At 39.2% G+C, this 18,372-nt stretch overlaps 1 protein-coding gene across 1 annotated transcript; it reads right to left on the bottom strand.

The window, feature by feature from the left end:
* Window positions 1–13,102: 13,102 nt before the first annotated feature.
* LOC109921389 (transcription factor 21) lies at window positions 13,103–16,338 on the bottom strand. Its single transcript, XM_020521430.1, has 2 exons — window positions 15,901–16,338; window positions 13,103–13,189 (listed from the first exon to the last, which is right to left on the bottom strand). The coding sequence occupies exons 1-2, from the start codon at window positions 16,336–16,338 to the stop codon at window positions 13,103–13,105; spliced, it is 525 nt and encodes a 174-aa protein (XP_020377019.1).
* Between the last annotated feature and the right edge of the window lie 2,034 nt (window positions 16,339–18,372).

Raw genomic sequence — 18,372 nt, 5'->3', positions numbered from 1 at the left:
TCAAACATAGTTTCATTTTTACTTAGCAATCTGGTACATCATTCCATCATCAATTACTTTTATCTCAATTGTCACAAATGTTGACAGATGGTATTAATGACCAGTGAATACTGTAATATGTTAATACAAGCGTATGGTATATTAATAAGTATATCAGTTTAAACATTAGTGTTCAAATTAAAATCTGACCATTACACTTGGAATTTTCTACTTTATAGTAATAAAACAAGACTGTGCCATTTTTAAAATTCTTTCTTGATGTGAACATTCTTGGCAAGACCAACATTTGTTCACCATCTCAAGTTGGCCTTGAGAAGTTAGTGGTGAGTTGCCTACTTGAAATACTGCAGTCCATTTGCTATGAGTATTCACTTGGCACAGCTGGAACAAGACTGCCAGGATTTTGGCACAACAGTGAAGTAATAATTAAATATTTCTAAGGATGCTGTGTAACTTAGAGGGAAACTTGAAAATGTTGATATTGCCAAGTTGTAGAATGTGGTAAAGGTCATGAGTTTGGAAGTTGCTATCAAAGGAGACCAGCTGCACTGGTGCAGTGCATCTCGTATTTGGTACAAGCTGCTGCCACCGTGGACAAATGATTGAAATTGTGACTATTTAAGGGATGGATGGCATTTCAAGGCAGGGTGTTGCTCTCTCCCAGATGGAGTTGAATTTCTTGGGTGTTGTTGGAGCTGCATTTATCCAGAAAAGTGGAGAGCATTTGATCACATTCTTGAATTGTGGCTTATAGACTCCTTGGTATATCACAGTGTGCACAGCCTCTTACCTGCTGTTGCAGCCATAGTATTTTTATGGCTAGTCCATTTAAGTTTCTGATCAACGGTGACCACCAGGATGTTGATGATGAGGGAATTCAACAAAATAATGCCATTGAAAGTCAAGGGCGGTAGTTAGATTCTCTCTTGTTGAAGATGGACGGTTCCTGGAACTTGTGTGATGCAAACGTTACTTGTTATAATCAGCCCAAACCTGAATGTTGGACTGGTTTTGCTGAATGCAGGAACAAACTGCTTCATTATGTGAGGAATCTGAAATAAAACTGAATATTATGGAATCAACAGCAAACATTCCCATTTCTAACCTTACAATGAAATGCAGGTCTTTCTTAAAGCAGCTGAAGATGGTTAGGCCGAGAACACTACCCTGAGGAACTCCTGCAGAGATGGCCTAACTGTGGCTAAATCAAGAATATGTATCTTTCCACCATGGTCCCTAGTATTCTGCTATATATTTACTAACTTTATTCTTTCTAAATAAGCCAAAAATGCATTTAGTTTAAGTTTTTAGCTCTATTGCATGAAGTTTTCCCCTTCTGGTATAATTATGCTTTGATGTGCCAAGGCTTAGTAAAATTATATTGGATAGGCCATCATTTTTTGAGGACAGCAGACTGTGGGAGAGCTAACTTGGTCTTGATTAACCGCAATGGTGCTTGAAGCAAAACACCTAAGTTGTGACGAGATACTGCACAAACTGGATTTATAGTACTTTTGTGTCCAGACGTTTGAGGGGGTGAACAAATTGAGATGTTTAACATGATAGAGTGGCCTGATAAGGTTGATACATTGGGTACAATCTTCCTGTCCACGAGGTGAGGTGTAGGACAGTAGCATCACAGAATGAGCCTCCTTCCCAAATTGTCTCAAATGATGTTCTGGGTGGAAAGGTCCAAGCTTAAGCTTCCCAGTCCACTAGCAATTAAAATCCATAAATGGTTGCTTAAGGGTCTGTTGCTGCTTGGGTTGCAATGATCTTAGCTTGAGTTTGGATAAAGAGAGTCAACCCAACCCCTTGGTAAACCAGTGTGAATATTGCTGTTGGTTGGAGGGTGTTGGTGGATCTGCAATGACTGGTGCTCGATCAAGGGATAGGAAACTTGCAGGCGTGGCCACTGGAGGCAATATCCCCATCCATGCCTCCTTTCCCTGGGAGCCCCAAGACCCCAGAAATCCCCTGCAAAGGACACATGCACCAAACCTTTGCTCCCAGGATGCTGGGTGTCATATAGCTGCAACATCTGACCTGCTGGCAGCTCTTGCTGAGTGGGATTAGGAAATTATCGCACTGGGGGATCTTGATATCAGAAAAAGTCCTACTGCTGTCCTCCAATCTATTGTCAGGCCATGCTGCAAAAAGTCAGCTAGGGTGTCTGACCACTCTTCAGAAAGCAAGCACCTGACAGCTCTGGAAGCCCGGCCATTGGGTGGAATTTTAACCCTCAAGATCAGGTGGGACTTTCAAAATCTCAATCCCAACACCAACAGCACCGTAGCCCATCCTGTTCTGCCTTCATTGGAGTCAGGATGTGAACAATCAAGTCACTCACAGGAGGCAGTACAGTTACAGAAACCTTTAAAGGTGGCTTGCACAGCTCCATTTCAATGGGAGATAGTAGGAACTGCCTCTCTGCTCGTATGATGCTGCTTGGCCTGCTGTGTTCATCCAGCCCTGCACCTTGTTGTCTCCATTTCAATGGGATTGTTTACAAACTTTCCCACGTAGTATTTGTTTTCTGAGGCTCAGCGACCCAAGGCTAATGAGGAGTAATGAGGAAAAGGAGAAATGGGTTAAGACCTTGAGGTATAGCACTGCTCATTTGCAAGGAGGAATCGGATTGCTTCCTTCAGTCTCACAGCGCAAGCTCACTTTGCTACAGACCTTGCGACCTTCAAGTCAGAGTTCCGCTTAAGAGTCATCTAGAGTCGAGACGTTAGCTTGCTCTCTCCATGGATGCTGCCTGATCCATTGTGATCTCCAACACTATTTGCTTTCAGTACAGATTCCAGCACCTGCAGTAATTTGCTCCTATCAAAACTACCTCCTTCAGTTGGAACTGATTATTCCAGCAATCTGCTCACTTGACTGCTAATCTTATGGTCTTTGACTAGCTATAGTTATACACTTCTGACCCTTTATCGCACTCTGCTTTTAACATTAAAACAGGAAAGTACAAGCAGCCCTGGGATCAGCTCTGCCTCTGGCCTCGAACTCTCCCAGAATCTAGTTTCTGGGAAAAATCCTGTTCTCACCTGTAAAGTGAAATAGTTCTCAGTCTACAGGAATCAAATTGCAATGCCTTTAATGACTCTTACCCTATATTTAAACTCCTATCAAAAGTCAACTGTGAGACACTTTGCTGGACATTGATTTACTAGATTATAGTTCATGTGAATTATTGTTCTATACTTTGAATTTTATGTTATTCCGAAATGTAACCTCTTCTCTTTCCTTCTGTTCTCTTCTTTATTTCTTGTATGTCTGTGCATGTGCACATATGTCTTTTGTGTTTAAAGTCCCACACAACAGACTTTTAGCTGAAGTAGAAATCTGTGGAATTGAGGGCAAATTACTGCCATGGATAGGAAATTGGTTGAGTGGTGGGAAATGGAGAATTGGAATAATGGATAAATACTCAAATTGGCAGGACATGGCTTATGGCTTCCTGCAGGGATATGTGTTGGGGCCTCAATTATTTACAATATTTATTAACACATTAGATAATGCCACAAAAAGTTAAATATCCAAATTTGCTGATGACACAAAATTGGGTAACATGGTAGACAGCGTTGATGACAGCATAAAATTACAATAGGATCTTGATAGATTAGTTGAATAGGCAAAGCTGTGGCAGATCCATTTTAATATAAACAAGTGTGAAGTTATCCATTTCAGACTGAAAAAGCAAAGATCAGGGTATTTTTTAGAGGTACAAAGTTAAATACAGTGGATGTCCAATGAGACAAGTGCAAAAAATGTGAATGACAAATGCAGAAAATAACCAAGAAGGCCAATTAAATGTTCGCCTTCATATCTGAAGGGCTGGAGAATGGTGATACAGATATCATTCTGCAGTTATACAAAACCCTAGTTAGACCCCACTTAGATCATACGAGCAGATCTGGGCATCACACTTTGGGAAGGATATTTTGGCCTTGGAGGAAGTTCAATGCAGGTTTACAAGGATGATACCTGAACTTCAGAGGTTAAGATATGAGGAGAGATTAGACAAAGTAAGCCTGTTTTTTCTAGAATTTAGAAGATTAAGGGGTGATCTAATTGACATCTTTGAGATATTAACAGGAAAAGACAGAGTAGATAAAGATAAACTATTACCACTGGTTAAAGATTTGTTAAATTTAAATCTGAGATAGACAATGTTTTTTATGAAGCAAGGGTATCAAAGGATATGGGCTAAGGCAGGCATATGGAGTTATGCCACTTATCAGCCAAGATCTTATTGAATGATAGAACAAGTTTGAGGGGCTGAATAGCCTACTCCTGTTCCTATGTCGTGCAGTAATAATAAACACTATTTTATTTTAAGCCTTAAAGGAGTTTGTCATGGGTCATTTATAAATTTATAAACAGACTTCACAACTGAGTTTGTGGATGAACACACAATAGTTTATTTTCAAAACAGGTGGAAGGAAAAAAAAGCTTTTGTTTTTGGACAGGAGAAGAACACTAAAACAGGAGTGGCACATGCTGTATACACTTCCAAAGGACAACCATTGAGCAGGTGATCGAGTATAAGATTATGAGAGACATAGTTAGGCTGGACAGGAAAATACTTTTCCATTATTAAAAGGGTTTATGACCAGGGAACATCTATTTAAGGTTAGTAGAACATTAAGAGGGGAGTTGAGAAATTTTACACCCAGAGGGTTGCGTCAAATGGATTTTGGCATTTATTACAAAAGGAACAGAGAATGAAAGAAGTGTTGCTGCAAATCTACATGGTATTAGTGGGACCGCACCTGGAGTTTTACATATATATTTGATTTCCTTCTGTGGTGGTTGGAATCAGCTGGATTTTGTAGATTACGAGATCCTTGATTGGGGCTGTTAACCTGGGCCAATTAGGAAGGCCTGGCTGGCCAGTATAAACTGGGGATTTAGAATCTCCTCAGTTCAGGGGACTGACTCTGAGCTGTCTGACCACAGCCAATGTACTGTGCATACGTAAATAAAAGATGACTTGCCGATGGGATATTGGCCTCTGTGCAGTTATTTCACCTTCTCTCTTTGTAATTGTATGAGTGGCTGTCAAAGGAATTTCACTACATTGATTCCAGAAATGAGGGTTTTGTTTTATGCAAGGAAATTGAGCAGTTTAGGCCTATAGTCTCTGGAGTTTAGAAGTATGTCACGAGCTCTAATTGAGGAATATATTGGGGAGGCAACAGCCTAGCTGGCACTGTTATCATTGGAATATTAATCCAGAGACCTAGGTAATGTTCTGGGTCCCAGGTTCGGATCTCACTATTGTAGATGGTGGAATTTGAATTCAATAAAAATCTGGACATAAAATGTAATGATGATTGTTATTGGTTGTCAGGAAAAACCCATCTGGTTCACTAATGTGCTTCAGGGAGGAAAACTGCCATCCCTGCGTGGTTTTCCCTATACATGACTCCAGACCCACAGCAATGTGATTGACTCTTAACTGCCCTCTGGACAATTAGGGATGAATGAATAACAAAAAATATTCCTGCTCCTTGTTCTCATGTTTATAAGTGTAGGTCTGTAACTTACTGCCTGGATGGATAGTTGTGTCAGAAACACTTGACATATTTAAGCAATATTTAAATCTTCATTTGCATTGCCATTGCCTCTAGGGATATTGGCCAGAAGCTGGAAAATGTGATTAGTGCAGTCAGGTCTTTGTTGCCTGTTGCGGACATGATGTGCTGAATGACCTTATTCTGTGCTATACATATCAAGAAGTCTAAGCTCAAGACAAACAAATAGGGAAAATAAATTATTGGCAAAGATAGAAAGGACTGGAAAGCCAGTTTAGTGGTCTTTGCTTCCTGATTCTGATGTTGAGATGATTCCTCTTTGGCTTGGCACACCCTTAGTGTTCAGTCGTCTTTCTCTGGAAGCTTCCAATGGTTTCTAAGAAGTGCAGAGTGGCTGGTTGGAAAATATCTCTGAGTTATCAATTCAAACATCACAGCTCACAGAAGCTGCTACAGAGGAGGTAACTGTTTTTTTCATTTTAAAGCTGAAATCATACTGCAGAGAACCGGCAGCTTCTGCTGAGGAGAATAACCACACACTTCTGTGTATTTCTCTCTCTCTCTGTTTGTGTGTCTGTAACTTGTTTCCAGTTCCAACCTGCTCAGTTAGCTGAGAACCAATTAACATCACATGTGAATAACTCCTCAGCTCCTGATATTCTGCACATTGTAGGAACCAAGACCATGAAAAAATAAGAGTTCACAATAGATATCAAATATATGGCTGTGAAATGTGGCTATCTTTTTAAATCCCTGCTCCTTTTGTAAAAAAGTTATTTCTCATTGCAGTTCAACATTTCCAAAGACACTAAAGTAAAAATTTGTGGTTGTTACACTACATTTATAATGAGCAGACTTTGAGGATGATAAAGTTTTAGAAAGCTACTGTAAGTATCCAATTGTAAACAGTTGTGTTCTGAACCATGCAGTTACATCTAAAATGAAAGGGATTTGGAATCAAGAATTGTCGATCAGCATTTTCACCAGAGCACAAGGTTAATGTGTTTGTTATTATTATGTGGAAGTGGACACAGACTTTGAGATCAGACTTCCCTAAGAATCAATGAATATCCCAGAATGACAGTAGTTTTGTGTGGCCAGCAGAGTGAAGGGGATACTTAACATTGTGGGAGTTCACAGACAGATGCAGGAGGGAGACAGTCCTTTGTGAAAGAGATGCATTTTGTAGTCCCTAAAGATTCTGAGAGATTCATCCCGACAGATCAGGGTAAGAATAATGATTGGAATAGGCTTTACTTTTGCAAGTGGATTTAGGGAAGTCAAGGAAAACAGAGGAAAATACCTGGAAATGATGCTTAAAGTAACTGCATGGCAAAACAGCGATGTGGTACCTGGAGTAAATTAGGACTGTTTGCTAAAAGTACTGTAGTTCTGAACAGTGAGCAATGGTTGATAAATATAAGATTTTTGTCTTAAGTATGCATTTAAATTTAATATCAAGTCTTGTACACATTGTGAGAACTCTTCCATTATCCCCATTACTTTTGTCTTTTTTCCACTTAATTATACAAGCACTGGAAGGGGTGCAGAGGAGATTCACTCGGTTGATTCCAGATTTGAGACGGTTGGATTATGAGGAGAGACTGAGTAGATGGGATTATACTCATTGGAATTCAGAAGAATGAGGGGAGATCTTATAGAAACATATAAGATTATGAAGGGAATAGATATGATGGAGGCAGGGAGGTTGTTTCCGCTAGCAGGTGAAACTAGGACTAGAGGGCATCGCCTCAAAATAAAGGGAAGCAGATGTAGGACTGAGGTCAGGAGGAACTTCTTCACCCAAAGGGTTGTGAATCTGTGGAATTCCCTGCCCAGTGAAGCAGTTGAAGCTACCTCGCTGAATGTTTTTAAGGCAAGGCTAGATAAATTTTTGAACAGTAAAGGAATTAAGGGTTATGGTGAGTGGGCGGGTAAGTGGAGCTGAGTCTCAAAAAGATCAGCCATGATCTTATTAAATGGCAGGGCAGGCTCGAGGGGCCAGATGGCCTACTCCTGCTTCTAGTCCTTATGTCCTTATGTTCTTATGTTAATTATCAGGATCAATGACATTCCCCATAATTAATTTTCATGGTTTTTCCCTCAGCTCCCTAATTTGCATGTTTCTTTTGTCTCATCTCTCCCACTATTGACTATCATAATTAATTACCCTATCCATATGTTTTCTATTGTGTTGCTGATGTCTATGTTACACATTTTTACAACCATTATTTTTTTCCTAATAAACATTGATTGTCCGCCTCCCCATTTACTGCCTCTATCTTTTCTGCCTATCTGATAGTCTGCAATTTTTAATTCCCATTCTTGATTTATCCTTTGGTTATGTATCAGTCATCCCTACTATCGTTAGTTCCTCACAATCCATGGCCGTCTCCAGCTCCCTGTTTTATTATGGGCATGTAATGTATTGTATAAACATTCAAACTTATTACTCATAGGATTTCCTCTGACTATATAGTTAACCATCTTTTAAAATCCTGCTCCATAAATTTATCTATTCCCTTGCCATCAACGTCCTCCATTATTTTATTCTTTTCCTATTTTCTCCTGCCTTGTTTTGTTTAGGTTTAGATTTCTTCCATTTCATGTAAATCCCTCCTCATCTTACTTGTTTAAAGTCTTTGCCAAATCCTTAATAATCCTTTCCGATTGGACAACTGTCTCATTCAAAAGCAAGTGGAGCCCATTACAGTAGTAGAGCTCATTCTTCTTGCAGAGGTGATGTCAGTGTCCCATGAAGAGGAATTCTCCTTTCCTGCAATAGCCCTTTAGTCGCATGTCAATTCTTCCAATTTGTCTGCTCTCATGTCAATTTGCTTGCGACTTGGATAAGATCGTTACACTTGAGATCTTTTTTTTGTTTGGAGCCAAACTTCTGAGATCCTTTCCACAACAGCTCCCCCTTCCTCTTCCTGCTTATGCCGTTTATTCCAACATGGATCACATCAATTCTATTCACCCTTCTCATTTCTCAGTTTTTCTCTAACCACCACAACTTTATCTCGTACCTAATACCAGTCAAGAAACACAATATCAGGGATTCTTGTTCTTGCAATGTATTCACAAATTTTAGAGTTTCCTAGCAGTACTACACTTCTGTTCTATTCTTTGTCCATGGCCATTGTCAACCAAAGTCTCTTTGGCTGCAATATAGCTCAGGTCCCTTTAGCCTTTCTATTTGTTCTCACAGATAATTGTTGCTGAACAGACTAGTATCTGAAGCACCCCCTTCTCAATGTCCCCTAAATCACCATTAGCTTGTATCCCATGAGTCATATCCACTCTTTCCTGAAACAGTATTCTCCTCTAGAGCATGGCAATATTCTGGATATAACAATTCAGAAATTCCTCCGTTTCCTTTATGTGTCAGATTCTCTCCACGTTGCAGTCTAACTCAGATACTGAAGAGATTCGAGATGCAGACACTTCCTGCAACATGTTTGCTTAGGACAGTGTCACATCCAAGAAATGTGATATATTGCAGTCTGAGCTCTGCCACGTCTTAGACTAGTTTAATTTTATTCACTAATTATGGTAAAGTTTACGCTACGCTCAGTTTCTGGATAGCTCATTAATTTCCACACACACACACACACACACACACACTGGATCCGAAACTTTAACACATTTTTTTCTGCACAGATGCTGCCAGACCTACTGAGCTTTTCCAACAACTTCTGTTTTTGTTCCTGATTTACAGCATTCATAGTTCTTTCAGTTTTCATTAATTTACACCACTGCTATCTGATGTGCCACTCTATAACAACTTTATAGCTCAGATGTTGCTGTTCATTTCTACCTGAAGAACTATTACCACTCCTATATTCCCATCCAATTACAAAATCCATTACCTACAGCAGAGAAATTGTCACTTACACATAATGTATAATATTACATGTCGAAATTACTTACTTTCTTCTTCATAGTTTCACTCATCCCTCATTGGTTATTTATTTTGCAGTCCCAGAATAGACAAGGACAGGGAAAGGAAGCATTCCTTAAAGCAAATATTAATTAGATCTTAAAACCACCTTGTCTATTAAATAAATCATAATATCTTTTTGTTCTTAATTTACATATATCTAGTGAATGGAGTTCAAACAGAACAATAAACTTCTTTCCAAAAGTATATATTTATATATCATATCTGTTTTATCGTTTAGATGTTTAGAGTTTCTATGTTGCCAATAATATCTTGCTAAATCCTTTGAATCATCTCAGTGTTGGGTCTTGATAACATGTTCTAACAAATATAAGAAAAAACATATTTTTGTACTGCCTATCTCCTAGTGGGTTGTTTCACGACTAATTACAGCAAATAAATTAAACAAAACCAATAAATGTAATGGTTTGCAAATGCATTTATTATCTGAATATGTGACATCGTTTGTGGTTTATTGTACAGAGCGATTCAAAGCAAACTGATTTAAGATTCTATTTTGGAATACTGTTTACTTTAACTTGGAGTAAAAGGATTACCAAATAATTAAATAAGCTGCAAACCTTACCTTAAAATGATCACTCTTTCACTAGCTTATTCTTTATACACTAAAATTAGGCTATTACATGCTACTTGTAGTCCTCATTTAATCTCATTCTGCTTACTCTTATTTTACATTAATATACTAACTTAATGGGGCCTCTAAACTCAGTGAGTGCCATGAGATTCAGTTTAACAATGTGTCCCGCATTATCCCCAGCCTTTCTTGCTCTCTCACTTTCTTGCATTCAATTTGTGACCTCTGCTATGCCTTCTAGCTCCATCTAACTTCCCTGCTCCCGATGTCAAACTGCAACCTCTCCTGATCTAATTGAATAGGGGAGTATTCATGTGAGCACTGCAAGTGAGGGCAGCTTTGACAGTCATTTTAAAAAAAAATCATTGATTATAACAGCCCCAGCACTTCTGTGACAACACTAGAGCTCTTTAAAAGAGAAATGTTAAGGGAGGGAGTTCCAGCAAATGAAAGCAAGTTGGCTGAAAGAGTAGCAACTGCATAGTGGAACAGGAAATCAGATAGTAGCTGATATTGGACAAAAAAGAGCTTTGGAATTTGACAATTTCTAAGCAGAAGGTTACATTTGTCTGTTTCATTTTCAAATTTATAATATCATTAAAGTTAATTCTTTTAGCAATGTAAAACATTTTAACTTACAGGTTTCATTTTCTGAAAATGAAAGCCTATAGAACCTAACTCCTGTTTATGCATTGATTCTTATGAGAACCTTTGTTTCACTTAAATCCATTTCACTATTTGCAGTGATTCTCAGAATTGCTGCCACAATATTCAATGAGTCCTAACTGATTTTCAAAGTGTTGAGATAAAAAAATTTATTTAAAATTGGATTGTTAAGTGCACTGTATAAGAGTTGGTAACCACTTTCATAGCACACAGAGTGATGTGGTATTAGTTCCACTTTCGTTATCACTTGAACAGAAAGCTATTTTCATACTGCCTACCACCACTGGAATGAAATTGAGGAACGCAGAGTCTAGGAACTGTAGTGAAATTTAGGCTTTTTGAACAATGCTGTCCAAATTGTAAGTCTTGTGTAAGTAATGGGTTTTGAGTAGGTTAAAATGCAGCCCTTTGGGCTACAGATATTTTAATGACTCATTTTAAAACTGTTAAAGCACAAATCTTCTTTCATATACAAAAAAGAAACATTTTGGTCATTTAAAAAATATTATTTGACTGGGTTTCATTCAGGTGTTTTAATACAGAGTTTGCCACACACTGCTGACAAAGAAGTTACAATTTTAAGTGGAAAAAGAAATTATAAAATAATAGGGGTGTTAGGGCGCATGTTGTAGTGTTGCAATATTTTATAGGAAGAGTTTTAAAATGCATTCCTAGGATATGAGAGTCACGTGCAAAGGCCACATTTTTGATGCTCATCCCTAGTTGATAATCATAGAATCCCTACAGTGTGGAAGCAGGCCATTCAGCCCATCAAGTCCACATTGACCCTATCCTTACATTTTCCATGGCTGATCCACCTACCCTACACATCCCTGGACACTATGGGCAAATCAGCATAGCCAATCCACCTGACCTGCATATCTTTGGACTGTGGGAGGAAACCGGAGCAGCCGGAGGAAACCCACACAGACACAGGGAGAACGTGCAAACTCCACACAGACAGTTGCCCAAGACTGGAAATCAAACCTACATCCCTGGCGCTGTGAGGTAGCAGTGCTAACCACTGAGCCACTGTGCTGCCCTAGTAGTGAGCTGCTTCTGGGGGAGAGTTCCTGGATTTTAACCTAGTGCCAATGAAGGAATCATGATATATGTCCAAGTTGGGATGGTGTGAGACTTAATAGGGAATTGGGACATTGCGGTGTTCCCATGTAACTGCAAACTTTGTGATTTCCAGGTGATGGAAGCTGCAGATTTGAGACATGTGATCGAAGAAAGCTGCAATGCATCCTGTCCGCAGCAGCATATCTTTTTTTCCCCAACATAAAACATTATCAAATTCACATAACAAAAATAAAATAATCAGTCAAGTTTTAAAGACAAAAGGTAGTTCCAGCAACTGGGAACACCTTTGGTAAAAAAGAAACTAGGAATTAAACATTTGGAATTTCTGATACAAAGGTTAAAATTCCCACTTAAATTGAGATATTATTGCAAACAACCTTAAATGTATTGCTCTTTCTAAGGTAAAATCTTCCAGTAATGGACATTTTGATGGCAAACATGTAAAGTGCTATTGCTTCCACATATAAAATTATTTTCAAACAAAACTACAGCAAAAATCACTTTTTTATATATAAAAAACACTAAACTACACATTGTAAAGGATAAACCATAATCATGGAAAGCAGGATTAAGAAGTGAGTGCGTTATAGGCTTAATAGAAACTTGTAACAAAATATTGGAAGCCAGCAGGACAACTGCACCTTCATTCACAAATTCCAAAAAATAACTGCAATGCTGTTGAAAAACAAATTGTTCTTTCCACTACCCACTGCAGTCATTATTTCACAATTTATATATCACAAGTTAATACTGCTAGTTAGGAACATGAGTAGGCCATTCTCTGGCTTAACTCCTTTGTCCCATATCCCTTAATATTTTTGCTTAACAGAAGCTTATCTATCTCAGATTTAAAGCTAACAAAGTTCTCTCAATAATGATTGTTTTAATACTGTATGTACTTTCAGTGCGTGTAGGGCAGCATGCTAATACCTCATCCCATGTTGTGTAAAGTAAACATCCATCATTGGTCCTTAGAGTGTGTGTGTGTGTGTGTGTGTTCCCCTGTAGATCGTCCATTCACCAAACCTTTGAAATATCCTGCTGCGGCCGACGTTTCCCTAATCCCTCGTCCACTCTTGACATTTTGCCGCAATTCTGAGCTTTGTCCTGCAAAGCATACAGTTAAAAGCCGAAAGCCTAAAATGACATCGAAACGTGATGGACGGCGGAACCTCTCCCACTGAGAAAGACCAACATGCTCCGTCTGGTGAAACGCCACGGAACGCTGCTTAGAGAGGAAGGAGAAGAGGGAGCTGACTTTCAAAGCTAGACCGTGGTCCCACACAATCTGGACGTAGCTGTGAGATCTTTGCTGTCAACGTCTGATCTTCCTGAAACTATGAAAGGCCAAGTCTGAAAGGTGAAATCAAGAGAATTAGAACAAAATATTCATTAAAAAAACCCAGAAATTGCTGGAAAAGCTCAGCAGGTCTGGCAGCATCTGTGAAGCGAAATCAGAGTTAACGTTTCGGGTCCAGCGACCCTTCGTCAGAGCAAAATATTCCACTGGTCCCCAATGAAATAGCGAAGGACTGAATATTTTCGCAAACCCCGTTTTCTCAGCTAGCATTGGTATTTCCACCGCTTTGAACTCCAAGTCTGCATGAAACAACATTCGAAAGGAATACAGATCAACTTATATAGACTCTATACAACATGCAATATCCTGCAAAAAGCGTGATACAAAAAGAGAATCAACGTGATGTATTTTTAAACGGATCAGCTAGTAGATACGTGGAAGACTGAATTGTCAAACTGATGCTCAGTAATTGGACCAATACGGACAGAAGAGTAATACAATGCCCATACAGATTCATAGGTTCAAAGGCGACTGAATAGGGATTACCCATCATTTTCTGACGACATGGGGTTATACAAACGTAAACCACACGACCTCATTTGTTTAAGGGTTGTTGTAATTGCAGCTGGGAGATTATTTGTTAAAATGTTATCCTGAAGAGAAAGTTTAAAGTTGTGCTGTTTTCTATTAACGCAAGGGCACTAAGCCTTATGTATCACAAGGACAAACCTTAGCTGGGATTGTCTAGACTGATTTGGGTTCACTAGATTGATTCCAGAGATATGGGGTTTGTCTCATGAAGAGGGATTGAGCAGTTTAGGCCGAAACTCCCCAGAGTTTGCAAGAATGACAGAAGAGCTATTTGAGGTATATAAGATGCTGAAGGGGATTGACAAAGTAGATGTTGAGAGGATGTTTCCTCTTGTGGGGCAATCTAGAAATGGCAGGTCATAGCAGATTTAAAACAGAGATGAGGAGAAATTACTTCTCTCAAAGGGTCGTGAATCTGCGGAATTCACTCCCCCAGAGTGTAGGGGATGCTGAGACATTAAGACAATTTGAGGAGACAGACTTTTTTTTAAAAAAATTAGTAATTGGGTTAAGGTTTATGGAGAATAGGTTAGGGAAGTGGAGTTGAGGCTGAGATGAGATCAACCATGATTGTATCAAATGGTGGAGCAGGCTTGAGGAGCTGAATTGCTCCTATGTTCCCTGAGGTTTTGGGTTAGATGGTCAAGTGCAGTTTTGAAAAGCCTGACCTTCATTATGAAACAAAGCAGTGTGAGACTCAGACCAAAATTAATCCTGAAAAGCTTTTGAAAAATGATGACCATTTATTCTTATAGGATTTATTTTAAGTGACAATATTCCTTTGTCCTAATATTGTATGACTTGAAGAAGTCTTCACAGAAATCTTTCAATAACCCCAGCTTCGTGTAAACATCTCCATTTAATGGAAATGCAATAACTGGTAGTGTCTAATTCCAAGGCAATGTTGGTGCTTTTAAAAATCCTGGTGCCCTGTTCAGTCCTACTTATTAATCCTGTGACATCCTCAGCTTTCAACTGCGCAGAAATCAATTGTTTAACATGTAAAGGGAATTGTATAATGATATATCATGGAATTACCTCAAAAATAGACTTTTTACAAATTAACGAAACAGTTACGTCGAAAAAAGAGGTTTATTTTGAAAGTTGAAGTATTTCCATTCTCAAAATTAAGGACAAATTGCTTCAGCGGCAAAGCTTTTTTTTTAAATTATGACGGTGGCACATTGTATAATTAGTGACTGTCATTATGCAAGCGTCATAACTTAAAGCATTAAAGCTTCGCTGCTAAAACAATTTGACTATGTTCGTATTGGTAATGTCCATTTTCTGAGTTAGCAGCTGACAAAATCTGTGACCAGGCGATAAACCAGCAACAAGAAATCGTCGAATCTCGCTGACTCAATGATCCCACCTTCTACACAAATAATAACATCCGATTTATATCTGTTAATAGAGCCAGGCCTCTGTGTTAGATCAACACGCAGAATTGTCTACACATTAGTCACAATGTCTTTGCAAGCGAATAAAAGAGTCAAGAAGGTGTCTTTTTTTTAATCTTGGTGTTTTCTCGACTTTTTGGAAAACTGAATTTTCTTCGGGAGATTTCTGAATCGTTCCACAACATTGTGGATGGCGTTTAATGTCACACTGTATATAAAAACCTTCCCATGAAGATCTCTCTCGTGTGTACGGGGGCGGGGGGAAGAGAGAGAGAGATCTGAACGTGGAGTTAGCAAACTGCTATTTGTGCCACAATGCGTCCCACCTCCCAATAGTTATATACATGCTGTTAGTGTGGTATAGCTGGTAAAGGTCTGTTTTTATAAGCTCAGCTGACAATATGCAGGAATTGTCAGTTCACTTTCGGCTATAGGTTGGAATGGAGAGGTTTGTGAAATAGGAGCATCAGACGGAGCAGAAACAGGCCAATGTGGAGTTGTTTACCAGTACAGTGCTCACATGTTAAATCGCAAAGTAATCGATTCACTTGCAACGTCCACACACGAGATCAGCAAGCGCACTCACTTTGCAACTCACTCGGTGCTGGTTTAACATTTGCCTCGTGTCATTTTTTAAAAACTATCCTGTCAGGCAGAACTTTAAATAAAAAATAGACAGATGCCCACCTACCACAATAGCAACCCCAATTTATAAGGAGCAGGCATGAAAATGGATGCAAAATCTAGTTCATGCCACATTCACATTTTCTTACCAGATTTACCGGATGGACGTATCCATTTTCGTATTTATCGTTGGCCAGGATTTGCCTTAAGTGTGCAATGTAACTAGCTGCCAGTCTGAGGGTGTCCAGTTTAGAGAGTTTGGTATCTGACGGCACCCAGGGAAGGCTGGTTTTTAATCTGGAGAAGGCTGTGCTCAGCACTCTCATCCTGGCTCTCTCTCTGGCGTTGGCAGCGTTTCTCTGCGTCTGTTTTCCCTCTTTGACTCGCTTGGGCAGTTGCTTTTTGCGAACGCCCGGCCGCCTCTTCCTCTTGGGACTGCAGTCGGAGCACGCCTCGTCAGTGGTTTCAGCCGAGATGTAGAACTCCGTGTCGTTCGCCTCGTGTTTGAAACCGTTACACCGGAGCTGGAACCCGTGTAACTCCATCTCCCGCAAGTCCTCGGTGTCACTGATAGATCCCGTTGACATGACAACAGCCCTCTGCAAAATTGAAATGAACCTCAAGTGAAAAAAGATTCCTTCTACAATTTTGTTAAATACCAAAGACCGATGCAAAAAAAAAATCTTTTGCCGACAAAAGAAACCCCACCTCCAGTTCGTTTTGACTGCTTCCACTATCATTTTTAAATGGGGGGGATGTACCTGTTTGGATCTAACCATTCAATAGATGTGACGAACAAACTCTTATCACTGACACTCAATTCCTCTAAATAAGGGCATGGGGGCGTTTTTTTTTCTTCCTTTTAATTCATTTTCTTTATTATTGAAGATCTGTTTAAACATTCCCATATCTTACATTCACGCCTGGAGTCTGAACTTTCAATAAATACCTCAGTTTTTCTTTATCCCGTGCCCAGTGGTACGTTCCATCAGGACTAGGATTCGAACACGCTACTCCCAATCAAACGCTGAGAGTTTGCTGGAGAAACTCGGAAGGTCTGGCTGTATCTCTCCAGAGAGAGGAGAGGAAAGCAGAGTCAACGTTTCGAGTCCAGTGCTCCTTCTTCAGGACTTTCAACCAACTCGTTTGCAGCAAAGATCAATTAAACGGCCCCATTAGTTTAGGACCATATGATTATTTAACCAAGAGGTGATTGTTATCTCAGTTTTAAAGTAAAACAGGCCACCTTCACTTCGGATTTTTAAAATAATGTGTAAAGTGTATGTCTAAATACAAATACCTCTACAAATAAATGACAAGTCAGGAGTCCTTTAATTTTACTGAACGAAACATATATTTTGAATGAACTATCTTCAATTACTAGCTGTATGACAGAATTGTACTCCTTAAATCCTAAATATTCAGAATAATTCGTATATGATTTTTCCCGGAAAAATCCTTGGGTGCATAATTGGAACTTTAGTTGAAGTCAGACTATAACGAATTTGAGGACAAGATTAGTTAAACTCAACAATGCATTTATGCTAAATTCTTTGTGGTTCTTTCTTATAATTTTTCGCTTAGGTGTTGACACATTGATCTCTAAACATTAACTCTGCTTTCTTCCCAAAGATGCTGCCAGACTTGCTGAGTTTCTCCAGCAATTTCTGTTTCTGTTTCAGTTCTTCAGCATCCGCAGTTCTTTCTGGTATTTGTATGTTTGGTAGTTTCTATCCAACTGTATTTAGATCTTGTTATTTCATGCCTTAGATATTGCTCTTACATTCTTTCAATGTCTCTGCCATGGAAACGCCAAGATAGATAATTTACAAACCCACTTGATTTCTGTCGGTGAAATAGGATAAATAAAGTTTTATAAATGTTTGGCACTTTAGTTAGGAGCCGGAGACATCTCCGTTGCTTGCAAGCAGCACATACGCCAGAACTATACAGGAATCTGAATGCAGCTAATTGCAAGGGAAGATCAGCATCTAATGTCATCTTATTTAAGCGTTGCGAATGATTATATTATCGGAAAATATGACATTAATTTCTGAAAAGTTGACGGTGCTGGGAGAGCCCTGATTGTTTGTGCAGGTGTGTTCTAAAGTGACCTCTTCCTGGAGATTTATGGCCGAATTGATTGATTTTGTTAAACAGTTGTAGAGATCCTCTCGAGTCCAGAACGAATGCAGGTCTCACTTTCGTATCTTGGGCCTTTCTTCAATAACCGTGCGCCTAGGACCCTACAGGAAAGTAATGGCCTCCGGTCAGATTTGTGGCGGGGAATGGAACCAAAGTGTTATCGCAGTGTCGGAGGAGACCGTGCAAGTAATTCGATAAATCCTCGTGTGGATATGGGAAGCTCATTTCGCAACAATCTCTCCACTCTCTCCAAATTGGAGTACCAAAAGGCATCCTATTTGGTTCCACGGTTTTAACCTGTGCGTCTTTATGAGCTGATATTTATTAACGAGATGACATCCGAACGAAAATATTACATCGTGCCTTTTGTGACTTTTTAAAATTATTTATGATAAAAAAAGTAATTGATTCGAAAAATCATGCACATTAATCGAGAGTCGTTTTTTCTAAACAAGATTTCTATTAAAGAATCCTTT

This window comes from Rhincodon typus, chromosome 4, assembly GCF_021869965.1.
Source record: "Rhincodon typus isolate 14 chromosome 4, sRhiTyp1.1, whole genome shotgun sequence".
In the NCBI taxonomy this organism is placed as follows: Eukaryota; Metazoa; Chordata; class Chondrichthyes; order Orectolobiformes; family Rhincodontidae; genus Rhincodon; species Rhincodon typus.
Note: the sequence above shows the minus strand (reverse complement) of the source record. Positions and strands in the feature narration are given on the sequence as shown.

Bases quoted from the DNA above. Each gene is read 5' to 3' on its own strand.
- LOC109921389 (XM_020521430.1), bottom strand. From the start codon at position 16,338: ATGTCAACGGGATCTATCAGTGACACCGAGGACTTGCGGGAGATGGAG. The intron at 13,190-15,900 runs GTAAGAAAATGT...TTCACCTTTCAG, and splicing joins ACGTCCATCCGGTAAATCTG to ACTTGGCCTTTCATAGTTTC.